Source organism: Saccoglossus kowalevskii, chromosome 7, assembly GCF_978046115.1.
Source record: "Saccoglossus kowalevskii chromosome 7, keSacKowa6.1, whole genome shotgun sequence".
Classification (NCBI taxonomy): domain Eukaryota; kingdom Metazoa; phylum Hemichordata; class Enteropneusta; family Harrimaniidae; genus Saccoglossus; species Saccoglossus kowalevskii.
This window is the reverse complement of record NC_140647.1, coordinates 24,346,284-24,372,029: the sequence shown is the minus strand read 5'-3', so window position 1 is coordinate 24,372,029 and position 25,746 is coordinate 24,346,284. Positions and strand designations below refer to the sequence as shown.

Below are 25,746 nucleotides of genomic sequence, written 5' to 3'. Positions count from 1 at the left end.
AGATATCAGTGGAAAAACCGAAAATTGACTAATCATTATGCAAATTAAGTAATTAGTATCCACGGATTATTACCAAAAACTAATCAAAACCTAGCATTAGTTCAGAGCATCTATGTACCAAGTTTCATCAAAATCCAATGAGTGGTTGTTTAGATATCAGTGGAACAATCATGGAACCACTAAAAAATAGCTAATTATCATGCAAATTAGGTAATTAGTATGCACGGATTTTTACCAAAAACTAATCAAATCTGCGCATATGTTCAGAGCATCTATGTACCAAGTTTCATCAAAATCCAATGGGTGGTTCTTTAGATATCTGGAACAGTCATAGAACAGCTAAAAATTAGCTAATTATCATGCAAATTAGGTAATTAACGAGCATGTATTTTTACCAAAACCTTATCAAATCTGCGCATTGGCCCAGAGCATCTATGCACCAAGTTTCATCAAAAACCGATGTATGGTTCTTGAGATAGCAGTGGAACAGTCGGACACACACACATACACCCATATATACACACACACACACACACACACCCCCACACATACTTGTATTGCTATATGTTCCGAGGACTTCATTGGATTAACTTTTAATATAGTTGAATTAACTTTTAATATAGTTGCGATATGAACTCGATTAAAACGCGTTCCTATATAGGGTTGCGTTTTAATTGGAGTTTAATTAAACTCAATTACAATGCAATACAATGGAGAATTGCATTTTAATTAAGTTTAATTAAACAAGAGTTGAATATCCCGTGACTGAACATAGAAATGTTTGCGAAGCTTAGGTTTAGTATTGAGGTAAGGTATGGTATAATTATATTAATATAACGTGAACCATACCTTCCCCAGATACCAGACCTAGGCTACGCAAAATGCATTAATAATCGAATTAACTATTAATATAAATTATGTTTTCCCGAGGACTATGAATAAGGTCCTCGGAAGGTGTGTACCGGTATGTCTTCGGAAGTAGCTATATATCTGTATTTTTGTCCTCCCAACATATAGAAATCCAAGTACACACACACACACACACACACACACATACAGACACACTAACTGCAAAGACTCCCATTTTGTGCTTCGCACATGGGAGTAAAAAAAAACACACAAGGCAAGAAACATTAGAAATTACTTCAGTAATTTTATTTCATTTGAACATGGGTTGAATAAATAATTTAACGTCTAAAAAATAACTGAATTATTAATAAGTACATGAACTAAAAAGTCAACTAACAATTTCTAGAATTAAATAAAAATCTACCGTTTGGAATTAAACAGAAATACAACATGACATAATGGAGTGGATGTTTTAATTTACAGGTGCAATCATCCTAGAAATACATCTTACAAATGAAAATCGGCAGACAGCCAGCCAAGCTGAGCTGACCTTATTTAATTTATTAAAACTACTATTTTTTCATATAAATGTTGGCATTTTTAATGAGACAAGAACAATCTTGCAATGGTTATAAAAAGAACCATGTCTGTGTATTGATTCCTTGTTATCTACCCTAAACCATGGAAGGTTTTAAAAATTTGCTATAAAATGCCTGTAAATCTAGAATTTTGATTTCCAAACACTGGTATTTGTAAGATAGATTCATCGTGTTACATAGTACAGATTCTTCATCCTCCAGTGTTGGTTTTTTTTAATTATTTTTTTTTTTTGCTCAGAAAGCAATTATATTACATGCAATTTGTAGTTAAACTGATTTCTTGAAAGTGTCCTGTCTGATCATAAAAACACTAATGAAATACACTTAAAATCTAAAAGCCTCTCTACGTTCTATCTACATTTTTATAAGCCAGACTATGACTGGCGTAGCATCAACCATAGAAATTACTATTTCACAATAGTTTTTTGGGTTAAAAAATTAACAAAATTGGAATCATTGCCCTTTCTATTAAAAGGAATTAATATTATAAATAAACACATAGTTTTTCATAATTTACATAGTAAACACTGTACAATACGGACACTGAATGGAGGGAATGATCACAACTAATAATAACAAAAAATATTTGCACTTCCCACTATACAATTTTTTTTTTCTTTTTTAAGAGAATATTTGCAAAAAAGAAAGCTTTACATCCCGCTTTTGAAAAATGAAGCAAGACAAGATTGAATTCATCTCCCTTTGATTGCTCTGTATTTTCACAAAACTTTAAGTACAAAATAACAAATACGATGGCATTAAATATAGACAACAATTTTATGCAGTCATAAATAAATTAATAAAAAAAAAAGGCATTTCAGGTATTCCCATTAGCAATATAACATAAAATGAATGAAGCGGTATATAAAACTGACGAGTGGATTTCAAAGTCACTATAATGTGCAAATGTTTGCTATCTAACCAAATAAAATTTCTGTTCTATGTACTGTACTTTGGAAGCCAAATGAATATAGGCATTCTCAATACGATTTTTTAAATATATTGCACAGTTCATGATTGGCTGCCAGAAATAATTGAACGGTACATGTGACAAAATCAACAGCAGTCGCTATTACAGTTTATAGAAATGTACAAATACACATTAGTAATTACATGCTAATACTTTACAAGTACTTCATCATTATTTATTTTGAGTGTGGACCTGTTAAAGACACAAAAGCTGCATCCAATTCTTCTAAATATAATATTGGCAAATCACCAGATGATATTGGATCATATATTGCATGCCAAATACAGACTAAAACAATTTATGCGGGTACAAAAATTAAGAATTATTCAGGGTGTATAAACTGAAAACAATAGAGCTATGACTCATTACTAGTGTGTGAATGTTCAGACATTATGTTATTTTGGCAACAAGTTTAAATATCGTTTGGCTTAATACAAAATATAAGGGTACACCTCGTGGCAATTAATTTGCCAAAAGTTTTCCTGATGCAGGTATGGCCATTTTCAATACGTACATCATATACATATTTGGTTGTCAGCGCAATGTAGTCTGATCAGCGTATACTGAGAACACTGAAGGTGAATAATACTGTTCAGTCTAAAATATTTACATCATTCACAATTTACAATATAAAGTCGCTATTCTTTAAAACAATCAGCTTTATAATAAAAGGCCTCTGTTTAGTAGTTTGTACGCTGATTGTAAATTTACCACTTTATTAAAAATAACAGCTGCGATAATCACTTCAAATATAACAGCATATAATAATATGAATTTTAAAATTATTAGAAAAAAAGTGTACCTGAATTAGAAACTACTTCACAAGATAGAAAAAAAAAATATTTTAAAAATAAACAGATGCTGAGAAACACATGAATATCTAATATCACAGGTTTCCAATCTGGATTTAATTACTCACAGATTTGAAATCTGGGTTTAATTAGTCACAGATTTGAAATCTGGGTTTAATTACTCACAGGTTTCAAATCTGGCTTTAATTACTCACAGATTTGAAATCTGGGTTTAATTACTCACAGGTTTCAAATCTGGCTTTAATTACTCACAGGTTTCAAATCTGGTTTTAATTACTCACAGGTTTCATATCTGGGTTTAATTATTCACAGGTTTCAAATCTTGGTTTAATTAGTCGCAGGTTTCAAATCTGGGTTTATTCAGGCGTAGGTTTTAAATTTGGGTTTATTCTTTGGTTTAATTCAACAGATTTCACATGACAGAATGCTGGAAATATGCTTAGTACAGCTTTCTAGTTTTAGTATGCTTAGTATTGCTTTCTCATTTAGTATAAATTCAAAACTCTTGAGTAATGAATCTACCAACAACTAGCGTAGATAATCCACCAACTAATGGTCACACAGACTGTGTAAATAAATACAACATAACGATGAATATAAGGGGTGTGTGTTTTTTCCCTGAATTCAAAATTACAGACCAGCACAGTGACCATAAGGAGTAATGTTTTTGTCACCATGGCAACTGCAGATATTGACTCAGTATGTTTACTAAATCAGGGCAATATTAGAACAAATTAACACCTTCTTCTACATACTCTGCTATTGCACTTTAAATTTTTTACTATTAAATAACCCTTTACAATAAGCTGCACTCCCTAGTAATGCACCACTGAATAATAACATGTTATCGTTTTTGAGAAATTTGCTACTATTGTAAATACCGAAATACCACGCGTCATACAATACATGTAATTTTCATTGCTCTCACCATCAATGTCATGGTACTGTGCTGCCACTAGAGGGCGCAAATTACAGGAAAGGTCTGTTGCTACTGATATTTACAATTCTCAAAATCTTGTCTTTAAAAAATTGCTTATGTTAAGACTATAATTGTTCCATATATTGAATGACTGAATATGGCGTCTAATGTATATTTGGTTCTGATTCACAGAAGACATGGAAAAAAACAAGACCCTGGTGGGCTAATAACGATAAAAATTAATATCAACAGTTTGAAAGTATATCCATTATATTGTTTAGAAAAAACCTCTTCAGGCATAACAAAAATTGCCAGGGCTCCAATTATTAATTGATTAACCTCAGTAACCCACCAAGGTCTGATTGAGAATTCTTATATTTTGAATTCATTAATTGCCAAAATTTTGACTCGCCATCCCCATCTTCAGTCGTACATTCTTCAAGTTCTAGTTTTAAACACAGGACAACAAATTAATGTATATGTATTATCACATTTGCATAATTAATACTATTCAAAATAGTTCAGCCGTTTCTCAGGAAGAATAAACAATTGCATTGATGAGTTGAAATCAGGAATCAAAACTGGCGATAGTTCAGTTGCCCCACAACCATTTTTCCCATGAGGCAACTAAATATGAAAATATGCTGCCAAACACTAAATATTATAGAAATCACAGGATGATTTTTTTGAGCTGCTTGTTGAAACATCAGATCCCACCAAAACTTTGATTGAGACAGAAGACGCAAGAGGATTTGCGAATGGGGACAAAAGCTAACTACGACATTTAAAGATTTAACACAAAGGCTTTTATTGGGCAACCATTTTTCCTGTGGAAAACCATTACCCCTCCGCCGTCAATGGTATTCTTTTGAAATTTCAATCCCTGGATAAAATACAGTCATGGACAGTAATAACTTTTTCTTGATTTTGAGCATATGCAAGTATCATGACATAGTTTAGGTAAATTCTACAATAGTAAGGCATAAGAAGGTTATGCTATACAGGAGATAATACTAGCTTAAAATACATACGAATTACATGTACCTGAAAACAACATTTCTAAACATCAGTATTCCTCATTAAAGGCTTCCTTTTGAATAACAACTTTGGGGCTTGTTGATGTAAAGGGGTGTTTGCATCCATGTGTTGCCATGGCGATTCAAGAGACATTTCCTGAGCAGGATGGGTTAAAGTTGGAGCTGAATATTGTGTCGTTAGACGCGGTAGTGTCCGCCGGGAATCATCACTACGTCCGCTTAATGCGGTGTCAACTGACTGACTGTTGGGGAAAGACTGCAATTTTTCTGGAGTGACTTGGATTGAAACATCAGGTTGATGTTGCTCAGTCACAGGTGACCTTTGGAGAGGAGCAGACTGTGGAGTAGGTGATGCCCAATAGTTACTGTCCATGGAACCAGACTGTAAAACAGCCTGCTGGTGCTCTGGTGATGAGTGAACATATTCTGTCGGTTGAGCCGAGGCATGAGGTGTTTCTGCTTCAGTAGATTGTTCAAAATGTCCCGGTTCTAGCAATGGTTTTGGCCACGTACTGGAACGTTGATCAGGTATTGTTCCTGATGATCTTGGACGAGGATATGCAGCCATACTTAGCTTTGGATGTTTTGCTCTTTGTGGAAACAATGGAGGCATTGCTGTTGTAGATGGCTGGTGCTGTTTTCTCAGCAGATCCAAAATTAAAGCAATATCCGAGTTCATTTTATTTTCAAGCCTATTTAAATGTTTGTGTAAGTCATCCAGTCTTCTATCGATATCTGGATTGGATATAAAACTGCTCATATCTTCCACTACCACACTAGATGTCTCATCCGGTAATGAACCAGAACGAGACATGCCAAGTGGTGCCGATGTACTTTTAGGAAATGATGGTCTTGCCGAATAATGACGTGCTTTACGCTTCAGAAGAGGGGATGATTCCGGAGTGTGATGTCTACTATTGCTTCCTGATACTGCATTCACGATAGCGTTTACGCCAGATAAGGCATCTATGGAATAAGGAGATTGACACATTATTACACAATTGTACTGGAAAAAAACTTACCTGGTGTCTGATACAGGATGGACACTTTAACAGTTTATCATGCTAATAAGGAAATTATTTTCCCAACCAGCTTTCTCAGATTACTAGGTTCAAAATTAGTGCATTGAGATGTACACAAATATTTAAAATAAAAACATTTAGAGAAAAAGTGTTAACCTAAAATAAGACACTTATATGGGAGAGTACAAGCTCAAATTTATATTATTTGCTTTTCAAGTGGCTGTTTCAGTCAAACATGCCTTTGCCGATAAATTTGATAATATAATTATGAATAAAACTGTTTTCATTGAAATCAAAATAAATGCAATGGGTATAGGCTTGGTACAGCATATTCCATCACCTCAAAATATTTAAATGTGTATGACCTTTGAACTTTGAAAGGCAGCCAATCAAAATCATATTCCGAAATAAGGAGAGCTGTGAACAAATATATGTTGTTGTATAATTTCAAATTTACAAACGAAAGTTTAGACTTGTCTGGTAGTCAAAAAAACAAAAATGTGTGTATCTCACAGTATTTTAATGGTGCATCCCTTATTTACCCTTCCACATATACACATAATTGACCATACAACTCTAGACACACCTAACCATTTATGCCAAATTTATGTAGATTTCCCAGAATCCTCAGCTGCATATTTTTGCCCTTTTTTCATAAATTTTTTTTTATATTTAGCATTCAGACAAAATGACGTTTGTGGTAATCCAATAAACACACACAAGGTAAAATGTTACAATGGTCACGCTACATAAATACAAACAGCATCTAGATGGCTAAAAAATAAATCTCTATTTGAACAAAAAAAGAATTTTCTAGCTGGCATGCTATTATTACCGATATAAATATATGCTATGCTATGTTAAATGACAGAACATCATGTACTTACTTGTAGTACAAAGATCATATGCATTTAGCATTACACAGATTATTAATTAAAATATATGAAAATTTTGTCAAAAAACAGAACTTGTGCAACTTTAAAATAAATCTTGTGTGTGAATATCAATAGATAACAAAATAAATACTCTGAATCTCAGCATGCTTTGTATTTTGTGCATAATCAAGAAACATTTCTCATATTTTTTTCAACAGACGTCTCTTGCAAAGAATCCTGGGAATCTTTGACATGCTGTTTCTTTATTAATAAGCTCTATAGTATACACATACGTGAAATATGCATGACAAAACCAATATAAAACAGATGGCATTTAATTTTTTTTTTCAACTCAAAGAGGGATAACCAGCACCAACCATGCAGCACAGTAATTAATATTATCATTATTGGGTTATTAATATTATTATTATTATTATTATAATAAATTAAACTGATCAAATGAAAGTTCTACAGTGCAATATCATAGGTAGCCAGCTAGAAACCACTCTGCTGGATTTTATTACAGAGTCATGCCAGACCAAAAGACTGTACATTAGTGTCATATGTACCATGCTTGCAGCAGCACTGACCATATGTGAAGACAATGAAGCAGTATGGGGTTCTGCACTATGACACTGAATGGAGTTCCATGCATGTGATGCCTCGAAGGTATGATGTGTTTGATGCCTCGAAGGTATGATGTGTTTGATGACTTCAGATATGATGTCTATGACTTGAGGTATGATGTGTATGACTTAAATTGAGGTATACTAGTAATGTGTTTGGCTTGAGGTATAATGTGTTTGGCTTGAGACATGATGCATGTGACTTGAGGTATGATGCGTGTGATGACTTGAGGTATGATGCGTGTGATGACTTGAGGTATGATGCGTGTGATGACTTGAGGTATGATGCGTGTGACGACTTGAGGTATGATGCATGTGATGACTTGAGGTATGATGCATGTGATGACTTGAGGTATGATGTGTGTGGCTAGAGGTATGGTGTGTGTGATGACTTGAGGTATGATCCGTGTGACTTGTGGTATGATGCGTGTGATGACTTGAGGTATGATGCGTGTGATGACTTGAGGTATGATGGTGTGATGACTTGAGGTATGATGCGTGTGATGACTTGAGGTATGATGCGTGTGATGACTTGAGGTATGATGCATATGATGACTTGAGGTATGATGTGTGTGGCTAGAGGTATGATGTGTGTGGCTAGAGGTATGATGTGTGTGGCTAGAGGTATGATGAATGTGTGTGGCTAAAGGTATGATCCGTATGATTTGAGGTATGATGTGTGTGGCTAGAGGTATGGTGTGTGTGATGATTTTAGGTATGATGTGTGTAATTTGAGGTATGATGTGTGTGATTTGAGGTATGATGTTTGTGACTTGAGGTATGATGTGTATGATTTGAGGTATGATGTGTGTGATGACTTGAGGTATGATCCGTGTGATTTGAGGTATGATGCTCATGATGACTTGAGGTATGATGCATGTGATAACTTGAGGTATGATGCGTGTGATGACTTGAGGTATGATGCGTGTGATGACTTGAGGTATGATGCGTGTGACGACTTGAGGTATGACACGTACGTGTGATGACTTGAGGTATGATGCATGTGATGACTTGAGGTATGATGTGTGGCTAGAGGTATGATGCGTGTGATGACTTGAGGTATGATGCATGTGATGACTTGAGGTACATGTATGATGTATGTGATGACTTGAGGTACATGTATGATGTATGTGATGACTTGAGGTATGATGTGTGTGGCTAGAGGTATGATTCATGTGACTTGTGTTATGATGCATGTGATGACTTGAGGTATGATGTGTGTGAATTAATTGAGGTATGATGTGTATGACTTGAGGTATGATGTGTATGACTTGAGGTATGATGTGTGTGACTTGAGGTATGATGTGTCTGGCTTATGGTATGATGTGTGTGACTTGAGATATGATGTGTGTGGCTTGAGGTATGATGTGTATGACTTGAGGTATGATGTGTGTGACTTGAGGTACATGTATGATGTGTATGACTTGAGGTATGATGTGTGTGGCTTGAGGTATGATGTGTATGACTTGAGGTATGATGTGTCTGGCTTATGGTATGATGTGTGTGACTTGAGATATGATGTGTGTGGCTTGAGGTATGATGTGTGTGACTTGTATGATGTGTATGACTTGAGGTATGATGTATGAGACTTGAGGTATGATGTGTATGACTTGAGGTATGATGTGTGTGGCTTGAGATATGATGTGTGATGTGTGACTTGAGGTATGATGTGTGTGACTTGAGGTATGATGTGTATGACTTGAGGTATGATGTGTGTGGCTTGAGATATGATGTGTGATGTGTGACTTGAGGTATGATGTGTGTGACTTGAGGTATGTGTGTGGCTTGAGGTATGATGTATGTGACTTGAGGTATGATGTGTATGACTTGAGGTATGATGTGTGTGACTTGAGGTATAATGTGTGTGGCTTGAGGTATGATGTGTAAGACTTGAGGTATGATGTGTGTGACTTGAGGTATGATGTGTGTGGCTTGAGGTATGATGTGTGTGGCTTGAGGTATGCAACATTGATGACAATGAAATGAGATAAGCACTAATCGTATGCATCATATGTGACAGTCATGCATTGCAAAATGCATCATTGAGTTAAAATCAAGTTAAAGAACACTAAAGCAAGGATAAGAATAAGTTTCATTCCCATGCCACATAATTTGTGCAGGAAATGCATCTTTAAAGATGAAATGGATATGATATAAAAAGATCAGAATATCTAATACGATGATAATGATACAATGAAACACACAAAATAGTATACAGAGTTTTTTGGTCTGGCTACATGACTCCATGCAAGTTAATATTATTTACAATAGTAAGGCAGTTACTGATGCTTGCTGCAAGGAAGTACATGTTAAAATCCCTCTTACCATCCTGACTGCTGGATCTGTGAGCAAAGCTACCTGCTATGGCTTGAAAAGCACCCGATTTATGTTTGTCGCGTAGTTCTTGCTGTTGTATTTGCTGCTGGTGTTGTTGGTGGAAATGTCGGCGTGTCAAGAACTCTGGTGCTGGGGTCACATCTCTTCCTGCCATCTCTGGTGAAAATTCTAATATTCCGGTACCACTTTCCACATCCTCACCAGAATCTAACGCCATGGTACGGTTGACTTCACTGTTTATTCTTCGCACTGGCCCTGTGTCACTTTTTCTTTTCTTTTCCTCTGTTAGAATGAGTGAATAAAATATACTGGGTAAATGTACAAATTTTTCACTGGGTTTTAATTTCGCTATTGTTGCTGAGGTATAATCTGCTGAATTGAATCCATGTGAACATGTAAAATTACTTACAGTAGATCACTGCCCAATTTATTAACTGAAAACCCAGTGAATAAGCTCAAAATATCAAAATAGTGAAATTAAATGTCAGTGAAAATAATCCAGTAATTGAAAATAAGGATTATTCAAAACCAATCTAAATACCATATTTGCTCTAATATTTGTGCCAATGCTTAATATGTAAATTACAAAGGTATGTCTATAGTTAAAATGAAAATTTACGTCAAAAGTTTGGTGCAACTTTTTGAGCATTTTTATGTATTTTTCGATACGAAATGGACATAATTTCAATCAAAATTTTAAAAAAATTGAGAAACTACTAATAAACTGCTCAATTTTCATTTCTAGATATTTTTGCAATTTGATAAATTCAGTGAAAGTCAATGACACTTTGTGACATACCTACATGTAGGACCCCAAAAAAAATTATGACTGCTACAAAATGTGTTGATTTTCACCGACAAACTTCACAAAAAATGTTTTCTTGTATAATTGAAGTGGTCAACAGTATTATGCAGGTGTAATTTTGGCATTCACATGAATGTATGTCAAGGGGTAACTTACCCGGCCCCTCTTTTTTCTTTAGTGTATTCCTACGATACATTGATCTTCTTGTTTTTTTTTTCCTCCCAGAGAATGAGATTTCATCATCTTCTGAATCACTTACTGGTAAAGGAGCCATCTCATCCTACAAGTTATAACATATTAAGGTAGATAGATATCAATACACTAATTTTTCAATATCAAATTTTAATTATTTCCAGATATAAAATATCAAAATTTATAATTGTAATTAATTGCACCAAAATTGCGGAGATCTGCTTGTAAGAAAGCGGAATCTTACTGAATGATGATCAAAATCAATGTTTACTTGTAATTGTTAGTAAATTGGGCAGGGTCACCATGCTTTGATCTAGTAGCAATATTCTGACAACCACTGGGTAAAGAGATATAACAGATAAAGTGCCTATGACACATGGTCTGATTGATTAGGAGATAAGTGTATGTAACAAGAGCTCTGATTGGTTAAGATATAAGTGTCTGTAACAAGAGCTCTGATTGGTTGCTGACCTGATGACCAGGTCTACCATGAAAAAAAACAATTTCCTTTTAATCAGTTTGGTACATGGTGTCAAAAGAACTGAGATAAGTTAAAGAGAACAACAATTTAATCTCATGGTAAAAGTACAGATGAACTGAATACTCACATCTCTTAGATCAAAGGTGATTTCTAAGTTTTTTGTAAAATGCTCAGCAAATTCTGGATACATATCGAGTACCTCAAGTAAGTCATCTCGTAATATTTTATGTAAATCACAGTAGGTTAAAGCTCGTACATTGCACTTAGATTTCCCCACAGTCTCATAAATACAGAACCTCTCGCCAAACACGTCATCTTTTCCTGTTATAATAGAACACTGAAATTAGTAGCTCTACACGCAGTTAAAAAGTTGTCAGTTAAGAATGCAAATGAATGGTTAATTCATTTAAATTTCTGACATGTGTGGTAATAGAAAGTCCCTGGCTAGTCTTAAAGTGTAGTTTCCCTGGAAAACCACTTTTGACAATTTGTGATTTTCCCTTCAACTGCGAGATCTCGTGAGATGCATAAAAGACGCACATCGAACGTCTGCTGCAAAAATAAAACGATTTGATTTTGAACTTGAATTTCTTTATTACGTAGCTCACAACGACCGGCTAATCTTTGACAGAGGAATATTGCTTCCGAATACCCTCACTTAATCGAAATTGCCTATCATCAAATGTGTACAGCACATTATTAAGCATGGAAATGTCCCCGAAATACTTTTGAGTTTGTCGAATCCCACGCGATGTTTGACGCCACTATGACCTTTGTTTGTCCTGTTTTTACATTTGATTTTACCCATAACGCATGATTCTCGCAGTGAACAGAAAATGGTCTATTGATAACCAAATATGAAAACTGGTTGCCTATTTGGACAACCACAAAAATAAATGCAAAATGCGCAACATTACATATAGAGAGTTTATCAACGTACTACATTTTCGCTAAAAGGATACTAGTTTGTAACAATTAATTTCCAGAGTTACTATAGTTGTGACTGACATACTAAATAACTGCCAACAATTAATCTGGTTTATTTTGCAAAATGTGACAGAAAGTGTCCAAAAAATAAACACTTTTATTTTAAAATAATTACTCAAAACTAAACAAGTTTTATATAAGTTTTTGAAGAATGAACGACAAGTTTTTTTTTTAACCCTTGCATGCAAGATATCTTCAGATATGAGTTTGGGTATAGGGGAAGTTAGTAAAGTCTAGAACATAAAAATTTGACAAAAGGAACAACACAAAATATTTTTGCTTTTAGAGCTGTGAATCAGAACGAAAATAATTTCTTGTTACATTCACAAGGAGAATAAACACTTCTAATCTGAGCAAAACAAATAAAAGCATGCTTATAACAGCGTATTAATGATGATAATACTCACCTAAAATAGCCATTACTAAGTCATCTTTTAAAATTTCTATAGAACCCCTTGATATAAAATAAAGAGCAGTGAGAACGTCACCGCGATGTACTAATGTGTCACCTGGAGGTGCATGTGTTGTTTTAAACTTCATTGAAAGCGCACGAAGACAACCTGGACTTGCCCCTTTGAAAGCGGGGCAGTTATTTAGTAAGTTCCTATTTAGATGAAGACAAATATCTGCTTGCAGACATTCAGGAAATCCTTTCAGCACCTGTTAGATTAGATTAGAGTAGAAAACAAATCAGTCAATTTGCAAAAAAATATATTTAAAACAGTGCACAATCTTTTTATGAACTGAGAGGGTGCCACACACAAATAATTTTAAGGTACGTGAAGAATTAAGATGGTTTGGTTGGTTCCACAGACGAAATTGAAATCTGAATTAATTAATTAATAATAAATAAAAAAATAAATGTTTTTGCAAGTCAATGAAAATCACAAAATTTAGTTGCAATGAAAGTTTCTCTGGGGTTCAGTGACTGGAAGTAATTGTGACTTTCGCAAAATTTTGTCGCAAAATTCCATAAAATCACCAATTCCTAACAACAAAATATCATAAAATTTCCCAAAAATCAGACAAACTTGTAAGTTTTATAAAAAGACAAATTAAGTTAGAACATGTATGTATAACAAATCAATTTTCTGACACTGACTTCCCCATCTGTGAAATGAACAATTGTATATTCATTCTCAAATATAATTTGCATAGACTTTTTGTAAATCCTGTGATAATTCTTTGCCTGTCATCTTACAGACATTCAGCCTGAATACATACATATTGATACTTTATTTTCGCTTGGAATTTATTTTTGCTATTTTCGCTGAAGGAATGATTCCGAGAAAATAAAATCCAACAAATATACTTTTTTTCCTATATTTCACATTAAACTCATCAGAAATCAGTGAAAATAAATTCCATACAAAACGTCCGAAAAGCCTTTTCAGCGAAAATTAATTCCAGCGAAAATAAAGTATTCCACAGTACATATTAATTATAATGAAATGTACGAGCATGACAACATGTTCTAGAAGTTGCATATCTGCGTTTATACATAGGCTACTCGGGATATGAGCTATTGGGGTCAGAATGATTGAAACAAATTGAGAAAATGTGATTGACTATAAGTGACTGACTGATTGATTGTCAAACTAGTGTAATTTAATTACATAAAGCGAGTTCATTTTACCTGCAAACCACTCAGTATTGTTTTGGGAATAACATAAATATGTAAATATAAAATATTAAACTAGAACGAAAATGTGATGCTGGAGAATAACTAAATTAGATTATTGTTGCTTTCAAAAGATAATATTAATATAATTATAATTATTGAACAATATTAGGTATTAATAACACATAGTGCAGCCTTGCCTTCTTGCTGAGAAGTCTCTAGTGTACCAAACGGCAGGTTGTGCATAGAAATTGATTTTTATTTCCAAGTTTACCGATAATAGCATTTACAAGATCTTATTGGAAAATAGAACTGAATGTAATTATGGAATCTGATCAGCGCATGAAGCAAATCAAATGAGGACAACGGGTGCACATGATAAAGATAATTTGAACCTCCACTGCGTACTTTTCTGTGACTTTTCGCTGATTTGTTGTGAATCACAAGGATTTGTACTGCTGTAACGTCTTTGCAAAATCATTTCCATACACGCACCAAGTTATAAATACACTTGTTGTGTTTGTCTGAATCGAGCATGAATGAATAATTAAATACATTCTATACATAGTGACAAAGTAAATTAAATTGTATTTTTAATGAATATACAAGATTTGCACCAAAAGTTATAAGCTTTGTGATTAACTCTTATCTTAGCTACAAAAATGAATAATGTCAGTAATCCACCAGAAATGATCTTCAATATATTCATATCAATGTTTTGAATATATATATGCAAGCCCAGGTTAATCATAAAACAGTAAAAGATACTTTTAAAAAACAATTAAGGCTTCCAGTGAGTGAAACTGGATCAGATTAAAAAAACAAAAACAACGTGTTAATCTACCTGTCTTTTGTACCGACTTTAGTAAATTAATTAAAGAAAATCTGAGCCTTGGATTATGATACACACAAAAATGACATAAAATAAAATAGTCACCAAGTAGTCAGTCAGTCCGTTTGAATGAAATCAAGCGCCAAAACGACATGAATAAGTCAGTCAGTAATGCACACTGTGTGACATTAATATAAAATTACCCAGGCTTGTTCTGAATAAAGGATTTATGGCAACATTTTCTCCTATATTAGTCAGAAGACGTTTAATTTACTGACACACAATGTCAAAATAATTAATAATGCATGTTTACTTTTTTTCAAGTAATGTACAATTATTCTTTATTTGCATAAAGTAAGATGGCGAATGTATGCCGACAAGACCTTGAAGCGTACATTCAACTTCTCACCTCATTATACCAGTTACAAATTCAGTCAGATTAAGGAAGATTTATTTTTATTTTTTTTTACTCTCCTAAAATCAATCTTTCATTTATCAATTGAATTTTTTTGATAAGGGCAGGATAGATCAATTAAATTATGAGAGAAGTTTCCCACATCTTGAATACTGAAATTTTACGATGCTTTATAACACATCGAAAAATGAAGTTATGTGATTACTAGTATATGCCATGATAAAAACATGTACATATATTCATTTATTTTACAAATTCTAATTTGGATCACAATTATTAGATAATTTGTCCGAAAAAAAAATTATGTTAAATTTCACCCTGATATTGGTATTGCATTTGTGAATATGTACAATTATCTCCAGCAATGGGCACATTATTTACAAGTCAAACATAACCATTTGAGCACATACTTTTTCGGTTAAACTTTTTGTGTAACATTTTCATGTATTTTTCTCTAATGCTTTCATTAATTCTGTACATAATTTCCCATTGGTTGTATGTTTTGATCAAAATTGTTGAAAAATATGGTAAGAAATGTGACAAAAAACATACAATTTTTTGTTACATAAATATTAATTTCACACTACTGGACCGCTGAAAATTCGTGATGAACAATTTCCGCAAGCATGACTGACAGTGGTGCTGAGCTACAACATTTCTGGATTTTAGACGTAGCCGTAGTCCAAATATCACCAAAAAACAAATTAGTAATATAAACAGCTCCATCTTGTAAACAGCTGAAAAGAACACTCACAGTTGTACAGAAATCATCTGACTTACCATATTCATATCTATTCCATTAGTGTATGACCATGCATGCTGAAAATATTCTTCTAATCTTTGCCGTAGTGGATTTGGAATTTGATGAAATCGAATAAATTCCTTAACTCTTAGCATTTGAGTATGATATCTAGCTGTCCCAGAGTAGAGTCTTTGTATGATGGCTGATACATTACCAAATATACTGGCATACATTAAAGCTAGAAAGATAAAAGAATTGAGGCAATTATTACAGTATTAGTCAGTGACCCTCTGCCCCATAGGAGACATTGCTGACTGTATGAAAGGAAGTGAGAAAGCAACTTTAAAGCGAGCGGATTCCCAGTGTCTGTATGTACAGATGAAAAACAACATTTTCGAAATTAGATGAGTGATGTTTTCCAATAAATTATTTTAGAGATGGATGGGAGATGCCTTTGAATAAATGACATTCACAGAGGACATTTTATATATAAACCAATATCTTTCAGTGTAACATTTTTGAAAAATAGACAAAGGGGACATTTTCCATAAACAATATCATTCATTCATGTTGTTGGAGGATCTCTTATGTAAAGAGAAACATTTTTGGAGATGTAAGTCACTTGGAAATGCAAAGTTCAACCTGTTATTAGTCCTTTATTATTGTTACGCCTATAAAATATTGTGAATACTAGTACTATGATATTATGTTGTGAGTTTGACTGGCACATGATTGTCTGAATCTGACTGAATAGAGAATAAACAAGTCATTGTCAATGAATGACACGTCCCCGTTCCGTTCATATTTGAGTGACATATACATTCAAAGCAGATCATGACCGAAATGCACCTGCATATGTACAACACATTGTGCTAAATCTGAACAAAATCCATCCATGCATGACTGAGATCCGGTTCTGGAATTGTGAAAATACGTGATTTTGATGCATTTTCGACCTTAAAATGGCCATCATTCCGCTATTGTTAAGCAGATCATGAAACAAATGCACATATCTATTTGTGACATGATGTACCATGTGTGTGTGAAGTTTGAACTTGATCAATCCAGACATGTCTTGGATACGGATCCAGAACTGAATTCTTTAACAAAATGGCCGCCAGTCGGCCATTTCGAACTTGATCTGAAAAAAAGAAAGACGTGCATCAAGGTCCTATTATGTTTAATGTATGTACCAAATTTGAACAAAATCCATCCATGCATAACTGAGATACGGGTCCGGAATGGTGAAAATGTGCGATTTCAATGCATTTCCGGCCTTAAAGCGGCCGCCATTTGGCTATCGTTAATGAGATCATGAAACAAATGCACATACATATTTGTGACATGATGTACCTTGTGTGTGTGAAGTTTGAACTCGATCAATCCAAGCATGTCTCAGATACGGATCCAGAACTGAATTCTTTAAAACAAAATGGCCGCCAGTCGGCCATTTCGAACCCAATCCAAAAAAAAAAATGACGTGCATCAAGTGTCCTATTATGTTTAATGTATGTACCAAATTTGAACAAAATCCGTCCATGCATAACTGAGATCCGGGTCCGGAATGGTGAAAATGTGCGATTTTGATGCACTTTCGGCCTTAAAATGGCCGCTATTCGGCTATCGTTAATCAGATCATGAAAAAAATGCATGTGCATATGTCCCATATAATGTGTGATGTATGAGTGAAGTTTGAACTTAATCGGTCCATGCATGTTCGAGATACAGGTGATCACGGACGCACGGACGCACGAACGCACGGACGGACGGACGGATGGACGGACGCACACAGGGCAAAACATAAGTCCCCGTTTTCGGACTGCGTCCGAACGGGGACTAAATATTGTATAATGTTATTGCGTCATAATAAATAATTTGAAGCTATTTAATACAGTGTTGATGTCCCACATTCAAAAAGTAATATCTGCTTTACTAGGTCAGTGGGATGTAGCACAAGGAACCATGTAAACAACTATGAAACAATCTGTAATTTTCAAAATTTGCAAGTCAACAAAACAGTAATGTTGAAGCCTGAAGTGGGAATTAGCATCACAGCACATATGTTATGTCAATACAGATCTGAGTGCAATTCTCATGGACCCAACCATGTAGAACCCTTGATCAGTTTATTATCAGATACAGGTGTAATATTTGCTGATCTGTATATATCACATACATGTGTAATATTTGCTGATCTGTATATATCACATACATGTGTAATATTTGCTGATCTGTATATATCACATACAGGTGTAATATTTGCTGATCTGTATATATCACATATAGGTGTAATATTTGCTGATCTGTATATATCACATATAGGTGTAATATTTGCTGATCTGTGTATATCACATATAGGTGTAATATTTGCTGATCTGTATATATCACATACAGGTGTAATATTTGCTGATCTGTATATATCACATACAGGTGTAATATTTGCTGATCTGTATATATCACATACAGGTGTAATATTTACTGATCTGTGTATATCACATACAGGTGTAATATTTGCTGATCTGTATATATCACATACAGGTGTAATATTTGCTGATCTGTATATATCACATACAGGTGTAATATTTGCTGATCTGTGTATATCACATATAGGTGTAATATTTGCTGATCTGTATATATCACATATAGGTGTAATATTTGCTGATCTGTGTATATCACATATAGGTGTAATATTTGCTGATCTGTATATATCACATACAGGTGTAATATTTGCTGATCTGTATATATCACATACAGGTGTAATATTTACTGATCTGTGTATATCACATACAGGTGTAATATTTGCTGGTCTGTATATATCACATACAGGTGTAATATTTGCTGATCTGTATATATCACATACAGGTGTAATATTTGCTGATCTGTATATATCACATACAGGTGTAATATTTGCTGATCTGTGTATATCACATACAGGTGTAATATTTGCTGATCTGTATATATCACATACAGGTGTAATATTTGCTGATCTGTATATATCACATACAGGTGTAATATTTACTGATCTGTGTATATCACATACAGGTGTAATATTTGCTGATCTGTATATATCACATACAGGTGTAATATTTGCTGATCTGTATATATCACATACAGGTGTAATATTTGCTGATCTGTATATATCACATACAGGTGTAATATTTGCTGATCTGTGTATATCACATACAGGTGTAATATTTGCTGATCTGTATATATCACATACAGGTGTAATATTTGCTGATCTGTGTATATCACATACAGGTGTAATATTTGCTGATCTGTATATATCACATACAGGTGTAATATTTGCTGATCTGTGTATATCACATACAGGTATAATATTTGATGATCTGTGTATATCAATACAGGTGTAATATTTGCTGATCTGTATATATCACATACAGGTGTAATATTTGCTGATCTGTGTATATCACATACAGGTGTAATATTTGCTGATCTGTGTATATCACATACAGGTGTAATATTTGCTGATCTGTGTATATCACATACAGGTGTAATATTTGCTGATCTGTATATATCACATACACGTGTAATATTTGCTGATCTGTGTATATCACATACACGTGTAATATTTGCTGATCTGTGTATATCACATACAGGTGTAATATTTGCTGATCTGTATATATCACATACAGGTGTAATATTTGCTGATCTGTGTATATCACATACAGGTGTAATATTTGCTGATCTGTGTATATCACATACAGGTGTAATATTTGCTGATCTGTGTATATCACATACAGGTGTAATATTTGCTGATCTGTATATATCACATACACGTGTAATATTTGCTGATCTGTGTATATCACATACACGTGTAATATTTGCTGATCTGTGTATATCACATACAGGTGTAATATTTGCTGATCTGTATATATCACATACAGGTGTAATATTTGCTGATCTGTGTATATCACATACAGGTGTAATATTTGCTGATCTGTGTATATCACATACAGGTGTAATATTTGCTGATCTGTCTATATCACATACATGTGTAATATTTGCTGATCTGTATATATCACATACAGGTGTAATATTTGTTGATCTGTATATATCACATACAGGTGTAATATTTGCTGATCTTTGTATATCACATACAGGTGTAATATTTGCTGATCTGTATATATCACATACATGTGTAATATTTGCTGATCTGTATATATCACATACAGGTGTAATATTTGCTGATCTGTATATATCACATACAGATGTTATATTTGTTGATCTGTATATATCACATACAGGTGTAATATTTGCTGATCTTTGTATATCACATACATGTGTAATATTTGCTGATCTGTATATATCACATACATGTGTAATATTTGCTGATCTGTATATATCACATACAGGTGTAATATTTGCTGATCTGTATATATCACATACAGGTGTAATATTTGTTGATCTGTATATATCACATACAGGTGTAATATTTGCTGATCTGTATATATCACATACAGGTGTAATATTTGCTGATCTGTATATATCACATACAGGTGTAATATTTGTTGATCTGTGTATATCACATACAGGTGTAATATTTGCTGATCTGTGTATATCACATACAGGTGTAATATTTGTTGATCTGTATATATCACATACAGGTGTAATATTTGCTGATCTGTGTATATCACATACAGGTGTAATATTTGCTGATCTGTATATATCAGATACAGGTGTAATATTTGTTGATCTGTGTATATCACATACATGTGTAATATTTGCTGATCTTTGTATATCACATATAGGTGTAATATTTGTTGATCTGTATATATCACATACAGGTGTAATATTTGCTGATCTTTGTATATTACATACAGGTGTAATATTTGCTGATCTGTATATATCACATACAGGTGTAATATTTGATGATCTGTATATATCACATACAGGTGTAATATTTGCTGATCTGTATATATCACATACAGGTGTAATATTTGCTGATCTGTGTATATCACATACAGGTGTAATATTTGTTGATCTGTGTATATCACATACAGGTGTAATATTTGCTGATCTGTATATATCACATACATGTGTAATATTTGCTGATCTGTATATATCACATACATGTGTAATATTTGCTGATCTGTATATATCACATACAGATGTAATATTTGATGATCTGTATATATCACATACAGGTGTAATATTTGCTGATCTGTATATATCACATACAGGTGTAATATTTGCTGATCTGTGTATATCACATACAGGTGTAATATTTGTTGATCTGTATATATCACATACAGGTGTAATATTTGCTGATCTGTGTATATCACATACAGGTGTAATATTTGCTGATCTGTATATATCACATACATGTGTAATATTTGTTGATCTGTATATATCACATACAGGTGTAATATTTGCTGATCTGTATATATCACATACAGGTGTAATATTTGCTGATCTGTATATATCACATACAGGTGTAATATTTGCTGATCTGTGTATATCACATACAGGTGTAATATTTGCTGATCTGTATATATCACATACAGGTGTAATATTTGTTGATCTGTATATATCACATACAGGTGTAATATTTGCTGATCTGTATATATCACATACATGTGTAATATTTGCTGATCTGTGTATATCACATACAGGTGTAATATTTGCTGATCTGTATATATCACATACATGTGTAATATTTGCTGATCTGTGTATATCACATACATGTGTAATATTTGCTGATCTGTATATATCACATACAGGTGTAATATTTGCTGATCTGTGTATATCACATACATGTGTAATATTTGCTGATCTGTGTATATCAGATACAGGTGTAATATTTGCTGATCTGTATATATCACATACAGGTGTAATATTTGCTGATCTGTATATATCACATATCATGTAATATTTGCTATTAAATTCAATAAATGTGTATATGTGAAAAGCAACATTTTTATATTTCGTTCTATTTCAATTGTTATATATTATTATTTCATCACATTAATTAATTAAACAATTTACAGAGTTTGCATAATTTGCTTTAAAATCACCTCTGCTCTATCTCATGCTGGATTAAATACATCAAGTCAAACATCACTCAGAGATCAAGAGGGCATGCATCAAGATTAGTGGAGACAGTGGATGATGACAGCTCTACTAGAGACACTGTTAAGGACATAGTAATGGAAGAACCCAATTAGCTCAAATTGACCGAACAGAGAAGTTATAACTACAGCAGGGTCACAACGTTAAGTACAGGTAATCGTTAAGCTTCTGAAAACATAACAAACTAATTTAAGGTAATGGGAAAAATAAGTTCACCACATCCATGCAAATGATGATTTCACATACATTGCAAAACTTTAATAATATTGAATACAACTTTCTGAACGAACATGACACATATTTTATGAATAGTTTGTTCTTAACTGAAGTCATGATATGAATCAGATACAGTGGCCATTCAGGTCAATGATATGAATATGAATGGCATTTTATAAATGGTTTGACCTGAGAATGGAAATGACACTGTTGTTCTGTTCTGGGATGCAATCTTTCACCACAGATCCATTTAGCTGAATTGGTCTAAAATATTTTTCTACCTCTGTTTTGAATACACTAATATTTATGCATGAAATATTTTTCTAATTCACATCGTTGATTTCACATCACCGGTGTTCATGTGAATTGATTTCAATTCCCACATCGCAGGTGTGCATGTGAATTGATTTCAATTACCACATCAGAGGTGTGCATGTGATTTGATTTCAATTTCAACATCACAGGTGTGTATGTGAATTGATTTCAATTACCACATCACAGATGTGCAAGTGAATTGATTTCAATTACCAAATCACAGGGATGCATGTGAATTGATTTCAATTACCACATCACAGGTGTGCAAGTGAATTGATTTCAATCACTACATCACAGGTGTGCATGTGAATTGATTTCAATCACTACATCACAGGTGTGCAAGTGAATTGATTTCAATTACCACATCACAGGTGTGCAAGTGAATTGATTTCAATTACCACACCACAGGTGTGCAAGTGAATTGATTTCAATTACCACATCACAGGTGTGCAAGTGAATTGATTTCAATTATCAAATCACAGGGATGCATGTGAATTGATTTCAATTGCCACATCACAGGTGTGCAAGTGAATTGATTTCAATTGCCACATCACAGGTGTGCATGTGAATTGATTTCAATTACCACATCACAGGTGTGCATGTGAATTGATTTCAATCACTACATCACAGGTGTGCATGTGAATTGATTTCAATTACCACATCACAGGTGTGCAAGTGAATTGATTTCAATTACTGCATCACAGGTGTGCAAGTGAATTGATTTCAATTGCCACATCACAGGTGTGCATGTGAATTGATTTCAATTACCACATCACAGGTGTGCAAGTGAATTGATTTCAATTGCCACATCACAGGTGTGCAAGTGAATTGATTTCAATCACCACATCACAGGTGTGCATGTGAATTGATTTCAATTACCACATCACAGGTGTGCATGTGAATTGATTTCAATCGCCACATCACAGGTGTGCATGTGAATTGATTCAATTATCACATCACAGGTGTGCATGTGAATTGATTTCAATCACTACATCACAGGTGTGCAAGTGAATTGATTTCAATTACCACATCACAAGTGTGCATGTGAATTGATTTCAATTACCGCATCACAGGTGCGCAAGTGAATTGATTTCAATTGCCACATCACAGGTGTGCATGTGAATTGATTTCAATTACCACATCACAGGTGTGCAAGTGAATTGATTTCAATTGCCACATCACAGGTGTGCATGTGAATTGATTTCAATTGCAACATCACAGGTGTGCAAGTGAATTGATTTCAATTGCCACATCATAGGTGTGCATGTGAATTGATTTCAATTACCACATCACAGGTGTGCAAGTGAATTGATTTCAATTGCCACATCATAGGTGTGCATGTGAATTGATTTCAATTGCCACATCACAGGTGTGCATGTGAACTGATTTCAATTGCCATATCACAGGTGTGCAAGTGAATTGATTTCAATTGCCACATCATAGGTGTGCATGTGAATTGATTTCAATTGCCACATCACAGGTGTGCAAGTGAATTGATTTCAATTGCCACATCATAGGTGTGCATGTGAATTGATTTCAATTGCCACATCACAGGTGTGCATGTGAATTGATCAAATTGCCACATCACAGGTGTGCAAGTGCATTGATTTCAATCACTACATCACAGGTGTGCAAGTGAATTGATTTTAATTACCACATCACAGGTGTGCAAGTGAATTGATTTCAATTACCACACCACAGGTGTGCAAGTGAATTGATTTCAATTACCACATCACAGGTGTGCAAGTGAATTGATTTCAATTATCAAATCACAGGGATGCATGTGAATTGATTTCAATTGCCACATCACAGGTGTGCAAGTGAATTGATTTCAATTGCCACATCACAGGTGTGCATGTGAATTGATTTCAATTACCACATCACAGGTGTGCATGTGAATTGATTTCAATCACTACATCACAGGTGTGCATGTGAATTGATTTCAATTACCACATCACAGGTGTGCAAGTGAATTGATTTCAATTACTGCATCACAGGTGTGCAAGTGAATTGATTTCAATTGCCACATCACAGGTGTGCATGTGAATTGATTTCAATTACCACATCACAGGTGTGCAAGTGAATTGATTTCAATTGCCACATCACAGGTGTGCAAGTGAATTGATTTCAATCACCACATCACAGGTGTGCATGTGAATTGATTTCAATTACCACATCACAGGTGTGCATGTGAATTGATTTCAATCGCCACATCACAGGTGTGCATGTGAATTGATTCAATTATCACATCACAGGTGTGCATGTGAATTGATTTCAATCACTACATCACAGGTGTGCAAGTGAATTGATTTCAATTACCACATCACAGGTGTGCATGTGAATTGATTTCAATTACCGCATCACAGGTGCGCAAGTGAATTGATTTCAATTGCCACATCACAGGTGTGCATGTGAATTGATTTCAATTACCACATCACAGGTGTGCAAGTGAATTGATTTCAATTGCCACATCACAGGTGTGCATGTGAATTGATTTCAATTGCAACATCACAGGTGTGCAAGTGAATTGATTTCAATTGCCACATCATAGGTGTGCATGTGAATTGATTTCAATTACCACATCACAGGTGTGCAAGTGAATTGATTTCAATTGCCACATCATAGGTGTGCATGTGAATTGATTTCAATTGCCACATCACAGGTGTGCATGTGAACTGATTTCAATTGCCATATCACAGGTGTGCAAGTGAATTGATTTCAATTGCCACATCATAGGTGTGCATGTGAATTGATTTCAATTGCCACATCACAGGTGTGCAAGTGAATTGATTTCAATTGCCACATCATAGGTGTGCATGTGAATTGATTTCAATTGCCACATCACAGGTGTGCATGTGAATTGATCAAATTGCCACATCACAGGTGTGCAAGTGCATTGATTTCAATTACCACATCACAGGTGTGCATGTGAATTGATTTCAATTACCACATCACAGGTGTGCAAGTGAATTGATTTCAATTGCCACATCACAGGTGTGCAAGT

At 34.1% G+C, this 25,746-nt stretch overlaps 1 protein-coding gene across 1 annotated transcript in view; it reads right to left on the bottom strand.

The window, feature by feature from the left end:
• Positions 1–1,133: 1,133 nt before the first annotated feature.
• Positions 1,134–25,746, bottom strand: part of LOC100371738 (voltage-gated inwardly rectifying potassium channel KCNH6-like) — a 189,221-nt gene continuing 164,608 nt past the window's right edge. Inside the window, exons 9-14 of the mRNA XM_085501340.1 lie at positions 16,160–16,359; positions 12,919–13,171; positions 11,652–11,845; positions 11,008–11,131; positions 10,035–10,328; positions 1,134–6,152 (exon numbers count right to left, since the gene is read on the bottom strand). Coding sequence (XP_085357466.1) covers positions 5,209–6,152; positions 10,035–10,328; positions 11,008–11,131; positions 11,652–11,845; positions 12,919–13,171; positions 16,160–16,359 — 2,009 coding nt within the window. The 3' untranslated portion in view covers positions 1,134–5,208. The remainder of the gene's footprint in view (positions 6,153–10,034; positions 10,329–11,007; positions 11,132–11,651; positions 11,846–12,918; positions 13,172–16,159; positions 16,360–25,746) is intronic.